Source organism: Oncorhynchus keta, chromosome 23, assembly GCF_023373465.1.
Source record: "Oncorhynchus keta strain PuntledgeMale-10-30-2019 chromosome 23, Oket_V2, whole genome shotgun sequence".
Taxonomy (NCBI): Eukaryota; Metazoa; Chordata; class Actinopteri; order Salmoniformes; family Salmonidae; genus Oncorhynchus; species Oncorhynchus keta.
The window spans coordinates 6,627,931-6,644,203 of NC_068443.1; the positions used below are offsets into that span (position 1 = coordinate 6,627,931).

The following is a 16,273-nucleotide window of genomic DNA, read 5'->3' on the forward strand; positions in this document are numbered from 1 at the left end:
GCTGACTAAATACTATTTTGCCCCACTGTATATAACAACGTTCCAACCTTGTTTAGCATCTAGTCCAAAATGTGACATTATTCCACTATTTGTATCAATTTGCATCAGTTTCAATGGGGAACTTTTATTTTGAAGGCAAACCGCAAACACCACTATTGTGGTTAATCCTTATTGGGGCTACAGTCCAAGGTTTGGCTCCAAGCTAATTGTCCAATTTTTTGTTACTGTAAATACTAGAGAAATGAGCACCAAATTTGCATGGGCAGAAATAGGCATCTCAAATGTGTTTTTTTTTTATTACTGTCAACAAGTAAAAACAGTGAACCCACAAGATTTGCATTCAGAATTTTACATTTATTAATGAATACACCAGCAGATACGAAACAACAAAGCAAATATAAGAGTGCGTTTTTGAACATAGGAGTCAAAAACAAAATATAGCATTTGAACTACTCAACGAGTACGGTTACATGCACACAATAATGCGATTGTGAATCGTCTGATTAATATAATAATTTGATTAAAACGTTTACATGCTTTGCAAGAAGAGCCATTTCCCTAATAATCTTGTTTTACATGGACATCTTCAAATCAGGCTACCCGATGGCACTGATAAATGCAGAAAATTGCCAACTAAAATAAACATTCTACCACAGTGACCATGTTATTTTTGTGAGGCATATTTGATTAGAGTTCAGACATATAAAAGTTTGTGAAAACTACTTCTAAAGACCCGTTGTTCCGAACTCACTTCACTCGCACTAAAGAGTGAGGCTCGCCCGGCTGGCGCAAGCACATGTGCAGATCAAATACACAGGTAGAATGCTGATTAAGTCCAGGAACCACACCCTAACAGAGATTTATTTTTTACACTTAAAACAACTTTTACTAGTTGAATGTAGCCAAATGTTTTTTTACTGATATGCAAATGAGGCTATACATAACTAAATATGCACATACAACATAAATACATTTTACTGGACACTGAATTGAAGTCAGCCTAAATATTTTAATTTAATTTTAAGACAGTCCAGCACCAGACTTGTCCAGAGCAGATTGTGGATAAATATTTGTTTTCTTTATCTTTCTAATCAGTAAAATAAAGACATTTACATTTTTACAAATAAAATGTTACCTAGAATAAAACATGTACAGCATATCAACAATTCCCTCTGGGCAAGTCTGGATACTATATCTAAGGATAACCAAACAGAGTGGTGAATGCTGATGCTGCTGAAAAGGAGTTGGCAGGTGGTAAGTCTGACTTTCAGGAAATGGCAGTTAAAGAGGAGTACACTGAATTAAGAGTACCAAACACCAAAACCATTTAGACCCAATCCTCATCTCTTCAAAGTAAGTTACTAAATAAAGTACAGTTTTGTAACATTCTCTATGAAATGGGCTTGGAAATTGTGTAATTCAATGTAGTGAGCTTTGAAATGACTGATGCATGTCCGGTTGAGCTAACATACGCTAATGTGATTAGCATGACATAAGAAACAAGAAAATCTCCCAGGACATAGACATGTCTTATATGGTCAGAAAGCTTAAATTATTGTTAATCTAACGGCACTGTCCAATTTACAGTAGCTATTACAGTGAAAAATATCATGCTATTGTTTGAGGAGAGTGCACAACAACAAAACTATTAATCACGGCAACTGGTTTGATACATTCACCTCTGAAGGTAAATAATGTACTTACATTCAGTAATCTTGCTCTGATATGTCACCCTGAGGGTCCCAGAGATCAAATGTAGTATAGTTCTGTTTGATAAAATCCATTTTTATATTAAAATGTAGGAACTGGGTTCCCCACCATCTAGATGTGTGAAGGTTAGTGTTTCTGTGGGGAAGCTAATTATCCTTCATTTATGACATTCCTGGGAGTGTGTAAAATTAAATTTCGTATTACCATATAATTTTTGTATGTTGTCTATAGTTATGTACTTGAAAATGTATCAATTGACCAATTCGGCACAGTTGGGCAGACTTGATACAGCATTGTGAACAGTAATGCAATGGTTCATTGGATCCGTAGAAAACTTTGCACATACACTGCTCCCATCTAGTGGCCAAAATCTAAATTGCTAAGTGATATAATGGCCTCTCTCTCTTGCATTTCAAAGATGGAACAAAAAATAAAAATAGAAAAGTTTTTACCTGATCTAATGTGTTATATTCTCCTTCATTAATTTCACATTTCCACAAACTTTTCAAAAAATTCCACAAAGGAATTTGCATACCCTTGCTTCAGGTACTGAGCTAAATAAAGGGAGTAAGATTTGGGTATGTCATTTCAGGCAAAAAAAAATGAAAATAAAAGGGTCCGATCCTTTTAAGGCATTCTAATAATTAGAAAGATTACTCAGAAAACCATGTGTTTTAATTTTGACCGTACGCCGATTAAGTTAAACGCCTTACTCTGCTTACATGACTATTGCATAATATGCTTATTGACATAATCAGTTTAATATTGAATTATTACTGTGCATGTAAACATACCCATTGAGTAATAAACAACCCTACCATCAACGTCTTCATACAAAACAAGTAGATATGTAGCCCACATGTTAAATTGGATCATTGATCCATACGTTTGATGCAGGAAGAAAAGAAAAACGTTGAATAATTAAATTGTTTTTCCTTAAAACACCCCCCTTCTATATACATTATTGGAGAGATACCTGATGACAACTTTATAAACTAAGAACTACTAAAAATGTTCATTTTTCCATAGCCCCAGCATCTGAATATCTTTAACATCCTTTGGACTCCCGAGTGATGCAGCAGTCTAAGGCCCTGCATCTCAGTGCAAGAGGCGTCACTGCAGTCCCTGGTTCGAATCCAGGCTGCATCACATCCGGCCGTGATTGGGAGTCCCATAGGACTCCCATTGACCCAGCGTCGTCCAGGTTTGGCCGGGGTAGGCCATCATTGTAAATAAGACTTTGTTCTTAACTGACTTGACTAGTTCAATAAAGGATTTTTTTTTTAAACACACAAAATGTATTGGAAACAAATATGACATCTTATCACAATTTAGTTGGACTTCTAAACTGTTACCAATAGCAGCCAAATGTCCCATACTCATTAACCGCTTTTGATGAGGACGAAACCACTTTCAGTTAGGGTGCATCCCAAATTATAATCCATTTCTTACATAGTACACTACTTTGGTCTCTGGTCAAAGATAGTGTACTACAGTGGTAGTGTACTACAGTGGTAGTGTACTACAGTGGCAAGAAAAAGTATGTGAACCCTTTGGAACTACCTGGATTTCTGCATAAATCGGTCATCAAATGTTATCTGATCTTCATCTCAGTCACAACAAGAGGACAAACAGTCAGCTTCAACTAACACACAAAAATTGATATGTTTTCATATATTTTTTGAACACGCTGTGTAAACATTCACAGTGCAAGGTGGAAAAAGTACGTGAACCCTTGGATTTAATAACCGGTTGACCCTCCTTTGGCAACAAAACATTGTATGTAGTTGCGGATCAGACCTGCACAACGGTCAAGAGGAATTTTGGACCATTCTTCTTTACAAAACTGTTTCAGTTCAGCAATATTCTTGGGATGTCTGGTATGAACCACAAACAAGGTCATGCCACAGCATCTCAAATCGGGTTGAGGTCAGGACTGAGCCACTCCAGAAGGTGTATTTTCTTCTGTTGAAGCCATTCTGTTGTTGATTTACTTCTGTGTTTTGGGTCGTTGTCCTGTTGCATCACCCAACTTCTGTTGAGCTTCAATTGGCAGACAGACAGCCTAACATTCTCCTGCAAAATGTATTGATCAACAGAAAAATGATTTTGCAAGTTTAAGCTGTCCAGGCCCTGAGGCAGCAAAGCAGCCCCAAACCATGGTGCTCCCTCCACCATACTCTACAGTTGGGATGAGGTTTTGATGTTGGTGTGCTGTGCCTTTTTTTCCTCCACACATAGTGTTGTGTTCCTTCCAAACAACTCAACTGCAGTTTCATCTGTCCATAGAATATGTTGCCAGTATCGCTGTGGAACATCCAGGTTCTCTTTTGCAAACTTCAAACGTGCAGCAATGTTTTTTTTGGACAGCAGTGGCTTCTTCCGTGGTGTCCTCCCATGAACACCAATCTTGCTTAGCGTTTTACATATCGTAGACTCAGATGTTATCATGTTCCAGAGTCTTCAGCTGACACTCTAGGATTCTTCTTAACCTCATTGAGCATTATGCGCTGTGCTCTTGCAGTCATCTTTGCAGGGACAGCCACTCTGTTAGGGAGAGCAGCAACTAGAGGTCGACCCATTATGATTTTTCAATGCCGTTACCGATTATTGGAGGACCAAAAAAGCTGACAATTTTTTATATATATATATATATATAAAATAATGACAATTACAACTATACTGAATGAACACTTATTTTAATAGATCAATAAAATCAATAAAGTATCAAATAAATAATGAAACATGTTCAATTTAGTTTAAATAATGCAAAAACAAAGTTTTGGAGAAGGAAGTAAAAGTGCAATATGTGCCATGTAAAAAAGCTAACGTTTAAGTTCCTTGCTCAGAACATGAGAACATATGAAAGCTGGTGGTTCCTTTTAACATGAGTCTTCAATATTCCCAGATAAGACGTTTTAGGTTGTAGTTATTATAGGAATTATAGGACTATTTCTCTCTATACCATTTGTATTTCATATACCTTTGACTATTGGATGTTCTAATAGGTACTTTAGTATTGCCAGCCTAATCTCGGGAGTTGATAGGCTTGAAGACATAAACAGCTCAATGCTTGAAAGCATTGCGAAGAGCTGTTGGCAAACGCAGGAAAGTGCTGTTTGAATGAATGCTTAAGAGCCTGCTGCTGCCTACCACCGCTCAGTCAGACTGCTCTATCAAATCATAGAATTAGTTATAATATAAACACACAGAAATATGAGCCTTAGGTCATTAATATGGTCAAATGCGGAAACTATAATTTCAAAAAACAAACGTTTATTCTTTCAGTGGAATACGGAACCGTTCCGTATTTTATCTAAATGGGTGGCATCCATAAGTGTAAATATTGCTGTTACATTGCACAACCTTCAATGTTATGTCATAATTAAGTACAATTCTGGCAAATTAGTTCGCAATGAGCCAGGCGGCCCAAACTGTTGCACATACCTTGACTCTGAGTGCAATAAACGCAAGAGAAGTGACAATTTGCCATTTTCTTTTAACTAAATATGCAGATTAAAAAATATATAGTTCTGTGTATTGGTTTTAAGAAAGGCATTGATGTTTATGGTTAGGTACATTCGTGCAACGATTGTGATTTTTCGCAAATGCGCTTTTGTTAAATCATCCCCCGTTTGGCAAAGTTGGCTGTCTTTGTTAGGAAGAAATGGTCTTCACACAGTTCGCAACGAGCCAGGAGGCCCAAACTGCTGCATATACCCTGACTCTGTTGCACAGAACGCAAGAGAAGTGACACAATTTCCCTAGTTAAAAGAAACTCATGTTAGCAGGCAATATTAACTAAATATTTCCGGTTTAAAAATATATACTTGTGTACCTAACCATAAACATCAACGCCTTTTAAAAATCAATACACATTGGTGCAACGACAGTGCTTTTTTCGCGAATGCGCTTGTTAAGTTTGGTGAAATAGGCTGTGATTCAATGATAAATTAACAGGCACCGCATCGATTATATGCACACAAGCTAGATAAACTAGTAATATCATCAACCATGTGTAGTTAACTAGTAATTATGTTAAGATTGATTGTTTTTTATAAGATAAGTTTAATGCTAGCTAGCACCTAGCCTTGGCTCCTTGCTGCACTCACATAACAGGTAGTCAGCCGTCACGCAGTCTCCCCATGGAGTACAATGTAATCGACCATTATCGGTGTCAAAAAATGCTGATTACTGATCGTTGTGAAAACTTGAAATCTGCCCTAATTAATCTGCCATTCCGATTAATCGGTCGACCTCTAGTAGCAACAGTGCTGAACTTTCTCCATTTATAGATAATTTGTCTTACCGTGGACTGATGAACATCAAGGCTTTTAGAGATACTTTTGTACCCCTTTCCAGCTTTATGCAAGTCAAAAATTCTTAATCTTAGGTCTTCTGAGATGTTGTTTGTGGTTCACAGCTTCTAGTGAATAGCAGAATGGCAGAGGAGCTCTAACCAACATCTCCAATCTCGTCTCATTGATTGGACTCCAGGTTAGCTGACTCCTGACTCCAATTAGCTTTTGGAGAAGACATTAGCCTCGGGGTTCACATGCTTTTTCCAACCCACACTGTGAATGTTTAAATTATGTATTCAATATAGACAAGAAAAATACAATAATTTGTGTATTATTAGTTTAAGCAGACTGTGTGTCTATTGTTGTGACTTAGATGAAGATCAGATAAAATGTTACGACCCTAATCCAGGTAATTCCAAAGGGTTCACATACCGTTTCTTGCAACTGTATAGGGAATAGGGTGCCATTTGAAATGCAAATACGCGTTGGCCCTTGATTAACCTGTATGAAGTCTCTGATGAGCTTTCAGGCTGCTCTTCTGAGTGAAAGTCTTACCACATATCTCACAGCTGTAGGGCTTCTCACCAGTATGAGTGTGCAGGTGTCTTTCAAAATGACTATGGCGATCAAAACTCTTTCCACAGAAGGAGCATATGAAACATCTATTTCTTGTGTCGTCTGTAGTGGCACTGGTTCCCTCTGTACTGTCAAAACTGTCTATGCCAAGGGCAAATAAAATCCCCTCTTGACTGTAGTTTGGTTCTGTGATGTACGCTCTCATTGACGTTTCCTCCTCTACAGGTAGTGGTGACGGTGGTACCCGGTCCTGAAACCTAGGTAGTACTGTTCCATCACCATCCTCCCTGTTCCTTGCATGTAGAACCACCCCTGCATACTGCTCTTGCTCAATCACATCCAACTTGTCTTTCTCATGCTGAAAAGACAAGTGTTGAAGTTCCACCTCTCTAGAAGCTGACGTATAGAACCCGTGGTGGTGCTGCAGTCCATCAAAAGGACTGTGATGGTATTTGACACTGGGTGAAACAGGATGGGAGTTCTGCTGCTTTGTCGCATCGGAGGAGCAACCTGGATTTAGTGATCCAGACTCCATATCACTGTGCCTCTCTGTGAAAGATCTACACAGCTGACTCTCCCTCTCATCACTGTGCCTCTCTGTGAAAGATCTACACAGCTGACTCTCCCTCTCATCCATGACATACTCTGGGTCGTCCTGGTAACCTTGTCGCTCTGTGCTTTGTTGGTGTTGAGGTCCTGACTGACTGAGTATCTGGGATTCAAACTGCTTCTCTTTCTCTGCTCCCCCCACCAACCCCTGCCCCCTGCCCTCCTCCTCCTCACTGTGCCCGGAGCTAGGCTGTGCTTCACCAGGTGAGGGCTGATCCCTCTGTTCCTCTGGGTTCTCCGAGGGTCTAGGATAAACGTCAGGCTTTTTATCATCTAGCGGAGGTAGACCCGTTAGCATGTCAGCGCCGTCTGTTTGACAGGACAAAAAAAGTATTGAGTGAATGAATTGTTTAACGCCATCTTAAACCACTGATGAAGAACAGGAAAACACTTCGTAACCATCCCAAAATGGCACCCTATTCTGTATGTAGTGTACTACTATTGATTAGAGCCCTTTGGGTCCTGGTCAATAGCAGTACACTATAAAGGAAACAGGGTCCATTAAGGATGCAGCCTTATTTAATTATATAACGGGCATACTGTCTGTTAATTACAGAATAATTGACTGATTTACACTCTTAAGAGAGTTCGTTTTTCATGTATTTAAAAATATATATATATTATTCTAGTCTCTTACCTCTGTGAGTCTTCAGATGTCCTTTGAGGCTACCCTTCTGGTTGAAACACCTTCCACATATGTCACAACTGTACGGTTTCTCACCCGTATGAATTCGCTGGTGCCTTTCCAGATGACCAACGCGCTCAAAAACCTTCCCACAGAACGAGCAGATGAAGCACTTCTTGTCCTTGGTGACTCCTTGGAAGGTTTTCACCTTCCTTTCCGGACAACTGGAGAAGATGGGAGGATGGTTCAGAGAAGCCCCGCCCGTGACCTGCGAGTTTGGCTGTACTGTACCGTCACTTGCTATCAAGAGTGTGTCTGAAGGTCCATAATGTTGCTGTCTGAGCTGTAAAATCATATCCTCGCTGACATCTACATATGGTTTCCCTGGAGATGAAGCACTGCTACATGACACCTCCACCCTTCCTGGGACAGGAAGTACAGGAGAGTGATCAGTGAGACACTGGGAGTTCTGACCTGAACTGATGAAATATTCTGAATTGCTCGTCTCCATATCGTTGTCTGCTTGTGAACTGGACATCCACGGCCGGCCGTCTCTCTCGTACGTTGACAAGTCATCATCCAGTTGCTGTTCTGCTCTTCCTGCAGTCTGTTCTCCTGCTTTATGATCTAGTGTCTGGAATGCATCCTTCTCCTCCCCTGGCTCAGACTTCATGGGCATCTGAGGAGCAGTTTGAAACACTTGGTACTTTCCGTTGCAACGCTCTTCCTCAGACTGACGTCCATCCAGGAGAGGCTTCTCTTCGTTGTTAGCTAGTCCGTCCATCGATACTGTGTGGAAAGATCACATTTGATTGATAAAATATTGATGCATCGGTCATGTCCTACATTAGCACCCTATTATAGGGGGTCTGGTCAAAAGTAGTGCACTACGTAGGAAAAAGGGTATCATTTGGAGTGTACATGGAATGATCTGTTGTAAAATTGTGTGCTATCTGCCGACATTAGCTAGTGATTCTAGTCTCTTACCTCTATGAGTCTTCAGATGTCCTTTGAGGCTACCCTATGGGCCCTAGTCAGAAGTAATGCATACATGGAATTGTCTATGACCTATAACCTAATAAGTGATTCTAATCTCTTACCTCTGTGAGTCTTCAGATGTCCTTTGAGGCTACCCTTCTGGTTGAAACACCTTCCACATATGTCACAGCTGTACGGTTTCTCACCCGTATGAATTCGCAGATGTCTTTCAAGATGGCTGTAACGTTCAAAACTCTTTCCACACAGTGTGCAAATGAAGTGTTTATTAACCTGGAAAAATCTCTTGGTCCTCGCTCTCCTTGCCGTATTGTAATTCGGGCCAAAACCGAATTCACTTTGAGGGTCTGGGTTTGACTTTACCGTGCCGTCGCTTGTTCTCCTGAGCGCTTCTGACTGCCTATAACGTTGTTGCTGTCTGAGTTGTAAAATCATATCCTCTCTGACGTTTGACTCCAAATATGGTTTCCCTGGAAATGAAACACTGCTGCGTGAAGCTGCCGTCATTCCGGAAGGTTCAGGAGAGTGATCAGGGAGACGCAGTGAGTTTGTCTCCACATCATTGTCTTCTTGTGTACCGGGCATCCACGGCTGGCTGTCTCTCTCGTACGTTGACAGTTCAGAATCAAGACGATCCTCGTCTTTTCTCCTTGTGGTCTGCTCTTCCTGTTCACCCTCCCCTGCCGGCTCAATCTTGACCAGAGTCTCATCCGCAGGTCCAACGCCTTCATCCTTTCCATTGCCGTCTCCCTCAGGCTGCAGTTTCTCAACCGAGGTCCTCCTCACACAAGTGGTACCATTTTTACCAGGCCCTGTGGAAATATTCAGTCATCAATATCCTTCATTGTTTGTTTTAACAGTAATCCAAATGGATTTGGATTATACACACACACACAGCGTCATTATTGTTATTCTTATCGTGTTCTTTTTTTCTTTACTTTATTTGGTAAATATTTTCTTAACTCTTTTTAAACTGCACTGTTGGTTAAGGGTTTGTAAGTAAGCATTTCACGGTAAGGTCTACACCCGTTGTATTCGGCACACGTGACAAATAAAGTTTGATTTGAGGCTGTGGGCGATTTGGATCAATGGTTGTAATGGTTTGTAAGAATAGATTATTTGATTTCACAATCCTACTATCATGATGGTGAGTAAGCCTCGTCCGAGCCAGGACGGCCCATAGGGCAAGAGCGTCCTGTTCCTATAGTGGGATGTACAAGTACAGCTAGGGGTCACATTGACCCCTAGAATCCCCCCCCAGTAGAATAGTTTACTTATTAAATTGTTCAGACCGTCTCTGAGACAATATAATGTTCCTTTAAGGCTCCTTCAAATTGCGAGTGCGGCACAGGGAGAGAAATACGCCCAGTCGTTGTAGCCTACAATCTTAATACAGTTGCAGGGGGAAGTATTTTGATGTTTGGCTGAAAAACGATGTCCTCACATAAACGCTTGGTTTGCTTTCGCTGTAAAGCTTTTTTGAAATCTGACACGCCAGGTGGATTAACAACCAGCTAAACTGGTTTTGCTATATTGCACTTGTGATTTCACGAAAATGAAATATTTTTAGTAATTTAATTTGAATTTGGCGCTCTGCAATTCAGCGGATGTTGACGAAAATGATCCCGCTAACGGGGTGGGTGCGCCAAGAAGTTAAAAGACGATGATCACGGAGCCTTTCTGGTGCTATTAGGCTACACTTATTTCTCAAATCCCAATAAAATGGTGTCAAATGCACCATTTTATGAACTGAATTTTTAGCAGCAGCATTGTTAGCAGGCGCCAACGGGCGTTGAATACATAGGGCTAAATGTGACACGGGTTCGGTGTAACAGCGAAGCCTACAATATATTCACAGTACATGATCCTTGGGTTGGCTGTGCGCCAGCGGAACACTTTTTTGGGACATTCGAATCATCAATATGTTGCTATAACTAGCAACAAGATGGTCTATGTTTAGACTTTAGACTTTGATCTAATGATCCCAGTGGTGGAAATGCAGATGGGAAACCTTCCGCCTATTTTTCTTGCCAATATGCTGCATGAAGGTGAAATAAAATATATATTTTAAATACTTCAAATCAGTTGGTCTACATCATAATGCTTATTGCTAAATAGCACAGCTGCCTGATTTACTTAATTTAACGTTTATTTAATTAGGCAAGTCAGTTAAGAACAAATTCTTATTTACAATGTCGGCCTAGGAACAGTGGGTTAACTGCCTTGTTCAGGGGCAGAACGGCAGATTTTTACCTTGTCAGCTCTGGGATTCGATCCAACGCTCTAACCACTAAGCTACCTGATATTGACCAACATGTTATATTGGGCTCATTTCTTGAGGGGGAAATTATATTTGAGATGTCAGCATCGTGTTGTTGGAGTAGGATTTCCTTCCAAAAAGGTCACCAGAACTGACTCTCAGTCACACACTGCCCCCCCCAAAACTGTTAGGTTCTTCCGCAACCCCAAACTAGGAACCCCCTCTCTCCCAAATCAACCACTAAGTACAGCCCATGGACAGGATTCTTGTCTGTTGTCGGGCCCGACTTCCAAATCCATCTCCTTAATGTGAGTGCTAAACAATCTGTGTTGAAATCAATGATTTATATATATACACTAGATGACTACTAGGGGGTGCTGTGTTGAAGCCATCGTGTCTCCATCTTGGCTCTCCCCCACCATTGTAAAGAAATATTTTGGAAATGATAGAAAACGCATTTATTAATGTCTACATTCCTTTTTGCTACATGTATTTTATTACAGACACCTTATTGCACAGTTTTAAATTTAGATTTAAATACATTAAACGTTTTCCTTAAATTCGTTTTTTGATATTACTAAACGTTACTGTCCCCACTACAACAATAAAAATACTTAAATGCATGTAATTTTGTCCTTGAAACATTTCATTGAAATACTATAGAATTCCATTCATTGCTATGGAGGACTGCTCCTACTGAGGAGAGACAATATGGCCGACCGGTGGCTTCAAAGCCTCTCCATGGACAATAAATAGCGTTTACAATCCAGGATGTATATATATCGTTTGTTCAAACCCTCAACCTTCCAATCTCAGGGCGTAGGCCTGCACTCTAACCACAAGGCCACCGAGTTGGTTATAATGATAGTCATTGCTATTCCTCTCCCATCCCATTGGGCAGTCTGAGATATGACTGGAGGACATGAGGCCTTCAAACTGCACATTTTTTAGCCCGGGGCTAAATGCCGTGAGAACGTGTGTAGGCTGATTAAATAAGCCTAGTTACATTGTTTACCAGCGAACTGGTAATGTAATATTGCTAGAACCCTAATGTGACTTGCACAGTTAACTATTGATAATTGATTGATAGTAAAAGTGAGTTAGTACCACTACTTCGACCCACCTTTTCTCCCAAGATTCTCAGCAGCGACTGATTGACCATGATGGATGCGTTTTCGAGGTTGAATCCCTCGAGCTCTTCGAAGCTCGCTGTCAAGTTGTTGTACATTATTTTTCAGGACGTTGATTTCATTTTCCCGTCGACACATTTCCACACGTAACACAACTATGCCATCGTCGACTACTTTGCTAATTTCTGAAACCGCAGCTTTAGAAAGTACCTCTATGATGGAAGCGATCTGAGCCCGGAGAGAAACACTGCTCAACATTTTCAAACGTTTGCGAAAACTAAACAGAGATCGGTTGACTTCCGCAGAAGATTTAAACTTCGTGTCTAAGTAATGTGCCAATAATGTTTTGAAAATGGTAAATATGCTAGCAACAATTTGATCCGTGTAGTTCTGAGCAAATAGTTACATGCACCGCTGTGAAGCAGGCAAGAATAACTAAGTACTTCCGGATCACGGATTTTCGGAATCCTTCAGAATAAGAGTCTTGTCATGTATACTTTGTGAATGAATAATTAGGACGAAAATTATGGAAACTCTCCAGAATTATCTGGAAACTCTCCAGAATTATCTATATATCTTATTATTGTTATCATACAAAGAGTAATTAAAAATACTTCTATTAGATATGTGATTTATTTGTTTATTTTTTCAAGCCGAAATGGTCAACAATGTTTTTTTTGTGTGTACTCAGGAGCACTTCTAGTTTCCAAATCCACCCAGAGTTCACACCCAGAGCATCGTCTGTGTTCATTTTGAGGCCCTTTAAGATCCAATAATCATCATTAGGATCATGTAGATCATTTACAGGTATGCCGTCAGTTTAACATTAACACGTTGTCTACAGATCACATTGGTCGGAATTCGGCACCTCCATTATAAGGAAATCCAAGAGTGCAAGTCTGCTATGGAATGGAGTTTAATGTCATACTAGAAACAAACAAAGAGTAAGCTAAAATGATCAAATGTATTCCATTGTGATTAAGATATAGTCCTGAATTAGTCAGTCAGCAGAGTGTTAAAGTGATAGTACTAAAGTGCAGACTGGACGCTGGTTTTATGGACACAATCTCTAGTTTTTCCTGGATAGTGCTATATTTGTACCATTGAGGGCCAGTTTCCCAGACAGATATTAAGCCTAGTCCTGAACTAAAAAGTTTGTTCAATGATGATTCTCCATTGAAGGTGCTTTGTTCAAACTCATCTGTTTTGTATGCTATGGACTCTAGTGAGTAGGCTGGACCCTGGTTCATCTGTTTTGTATGCTATGGACTCTAGTGAGTAGGCTGGACCCTGGTTCATCTGTTTTGTATGCTATGGACTCTAGTGAGTAGGCTGGACCCTGGTTCATCGGTTTTGTATGCTATGGACTCTAGTGAGTAGGCTGGACCCTGGTTCATCTGTTTTGTATGCTAGTGAGTAGGCTGGACCCTGGTTCATCTGTTTTGTATGCTATGGACTCTAGTGAGTAGGCTGGACCCTGGTTCATCTGTTTTGTATGCTATGGACTCTAGTGAGTAGGCTGGACCCTGGTTCATCTGTTTTGTATGCTATGGACTCTAGTGAGTAGGCTGGACCCTGGTTCATCGGTTTTGTATGCTATGGACTCTAGTGAGTAGGCTGGACCCTGGTTCATCGGTTTTGTATGCTATGGACTCTAGTGAGTAGGCTGGACCCTGGTTCATCGGTTTTGTATGCTATGGACTCTAGTGAGTAGGCTGGACCCTGGTTCATCGGTTTTGTATGCTATGGACTCTAGTGAGTAGGCTGGACCCTGGTTCATCGGTTTTGTATGCTATGGACTCTAGTGAGTAGGCTGGACCCTGGTTCATCTGTTTTGTATGCTATGGACTCTAGTGAGTAGGCTGGACCCTGGTTCATCTGTTTTGTATGCTATGGACTCTAGTGAGTAGGCTGGACCCTGGTTCATCGGTTTTGTATGCTATGGACTCTAGTGAGTAGGCTGAACCCTGGTTTTATGGACACACAATCAATTATGTACGGTGCAATATTTATGTCCGGAATGAAAAAAGTACTGCATTTAAATGTGATTCGTCACTTTTTAAGGGACACAAAATGATCAGTGACGTCCTCTGGGTGTAAACTGTGGATTTGGAAACTAGAAGTGCTCCTGATTAGAATAAATCCCCCTTTTAACTGTGACACAACGTACAGGAAATTGTCTACGGTGCAATGTGGTATGTTCAATGTGAAAAAAAATGATTGGATTCAAGCCGATTGGCCACTCTTTAAGGGCCGCAAATTGAGCACCAATGATGATGGGTGTTTAAAACCTGTGGATTTGGAAACTGAAGGCGCTCCTGAGTAGAATGGACACCCCTTTTACTGCGACACAATGTACAGGCAATTATGTATGGTGCAATATGTCTAATATGTCTAATATGTCTAATATGTCTAGTATGTCTAATATGTCTAATATGTCTAATATGAAAAACATACTGAACATCATTCAATAAGAATGGGCTAAATAACACTGGGATATTATTAAACGTTTATTATTATTATTATATTTATGTTATACAATTGTTAGTACAATTATAGTTATTATATATATTTTTTTTATGTATGACCGTAGCGGACTATAGGCCTACTATATAATAATAATTATTAACAGTGGCATTATAAAGAATGTTTTGTTTGAATTACTGGTGTTACCATAACAACTATCTAGTAATCATTACTTCCAATACTGTTCACAATATCGGCAATGCTATAATATTATGTGTGCCACTAAGCCTATTAACTTTTGAAAATGTTCTAAAATTCTAAGTCTGTTAACATTTCCTAATAAAATGTTACAAAAGAAAAAGCTTAGTTGTGGGACTTTTATTTCGAAGGGAAATCGCCGATTTAAAGGCCTTATTCTTGCTTGGTCTTGCTTATTTTTGATGGCTTCTCAGCGCCTCAGAGCTCATCCACGCCACAAAGTAAAATAGGGGGATTTATGACCGCAAGTGATGAAAGTAGTCAACCGTAAATAGAGGAGATTATGCGCAAATGAATTTGAGATCTCATTTTAAAAAAATAGACGAAGCAAAGACAAATAACATGACAACAGGTTCAACATCTTTAATATTTTCTATAGTAATACTTCATATTTTGGAAACCCAAACCTTCTCAGTACAGTTGGACAATATTTCCGGTAAACTTTATTTTGAATCACAAAATACAAGAACTGGAAATGTGTTATTTAGGCTGTGGGCAGGATATACTTAAGTGATAATACTTGAGGCCATGGACGTGTTCGAGAGTATAAAAACGACTTCAGGTGACTGTCGACGGACTGATCTACAAATCACATTGCATCATAAATAAAAACTAATTTATATTTGTAGGTCAGACAGTCAGTCACGATTTACCAATGATACATTGCGGTGTTGATCCTCTCGAGCACGGCCCATGTGTTTATGACCGGCTTTGCCTTGTGGCTATAATCATGTCACCAACATGATACGAATGTCATAACGCATGGACTCCAGTGATTGGCTACCAGCAAGCTATAAACGTGTGATTTGATGTTTTTAACGTTCATTTAAAAAGGGTCCCTGCTTTCTGGAATCTTTGGGATGTCGAACTCTGACATCCGCCCATAGAACGAACTTGAAACTTCAAATTATTGCAGTCTTTGGATTTTATTTTTAAATCATCAATTTATGTCTAATCAATTACTGCGTATGTTTTTATATTTTATTTTCACTGCGCCTCCTTGGGCCACTCAGTCTGATCATGAGGTTGTCAGGAAACAAATTTGAATATGAAATTAGATATTTACATACACCGTCCTGATTGACTGATAGGATGGTCTAGAGCCCACTCCCCTTACTATTTAAAAAAAAAAGGGTGGAAAAGGCACTTGGTATTCAACCTGTCAGTTGAAGCTGGAATTGGACCCTGAAAGGAACCATCTTCCACAGGTGTGCAGGCTACTTTGTCTTGTCATCTAAACAAAAGGTATTACATAATGCCTTGTATGTCATTGTTGTATCGTTTTCAATAGGTGCAGGAGCACAACAACCTGTTTATACATTTGGGAATGTTTTCTGCTGTT

The 16,273-nt window shown here is 39.9% G+C and overlaps 1 protein-coding gene across 1 annotated transcript; it reads right to left on the reverse strand.

Moving 5' to 3' along the window:
- Positions 1–333: 333 nt before the first annotated feature.
- LOC118401747 (zinc finger E-box-binding homeobox 1-like) lies at positions 334–12,653 on the reverse strand. Its single transcript, XM_052476038.1, has 4 exons — positions 12,201–12,653; positions 8,922–9,629; positions 7,834–8,610; positions 334–7,505 (listed from the first exon to the last, which is right to left on the reverse strand). Exons 1-4 carry the CDS (start codon positions 12,463–12,465, stop codon positions 6,508–6,510), a joined length of 2,748 nt encoding a protein of 915 aa, XP_052331998.1. The 5' UTR covers positions 12,466–12,653; the 3' UTR covers positions 334–6,507.
- Between the last annotated feature and the right edge of the window lie 3,620 nt (positions 12,654–16,273).

What these genes read in the sequence shown, in the direction of transcription:
- LOC118401747 (XM_052476038.1), bottom strand. Translation starts at nt 12,465, where the DNA reads ATGTTGAGCAGTGTTTCTCTCCGGGCTCAGATCGCTTCCATCATAGAG. An exon ending in TGAGAATCTTGGGAGAAAAG is followed by an intron (nt 9,630 to 12,200) that starts GTGGGTCGAAGT and finishes ATATTTCCACAG; the next exon opens with GGCCTGGTAAAAATGGTACC. An exon ending in ACATCTGAAGACTCACAGAG is followed by an intron (nt 8,611 to 8,921) that starts GTAAGAGATTAG and finishes CTTTCCACACAG; the next exon opens with TATCGATGGACGGACTAGCT.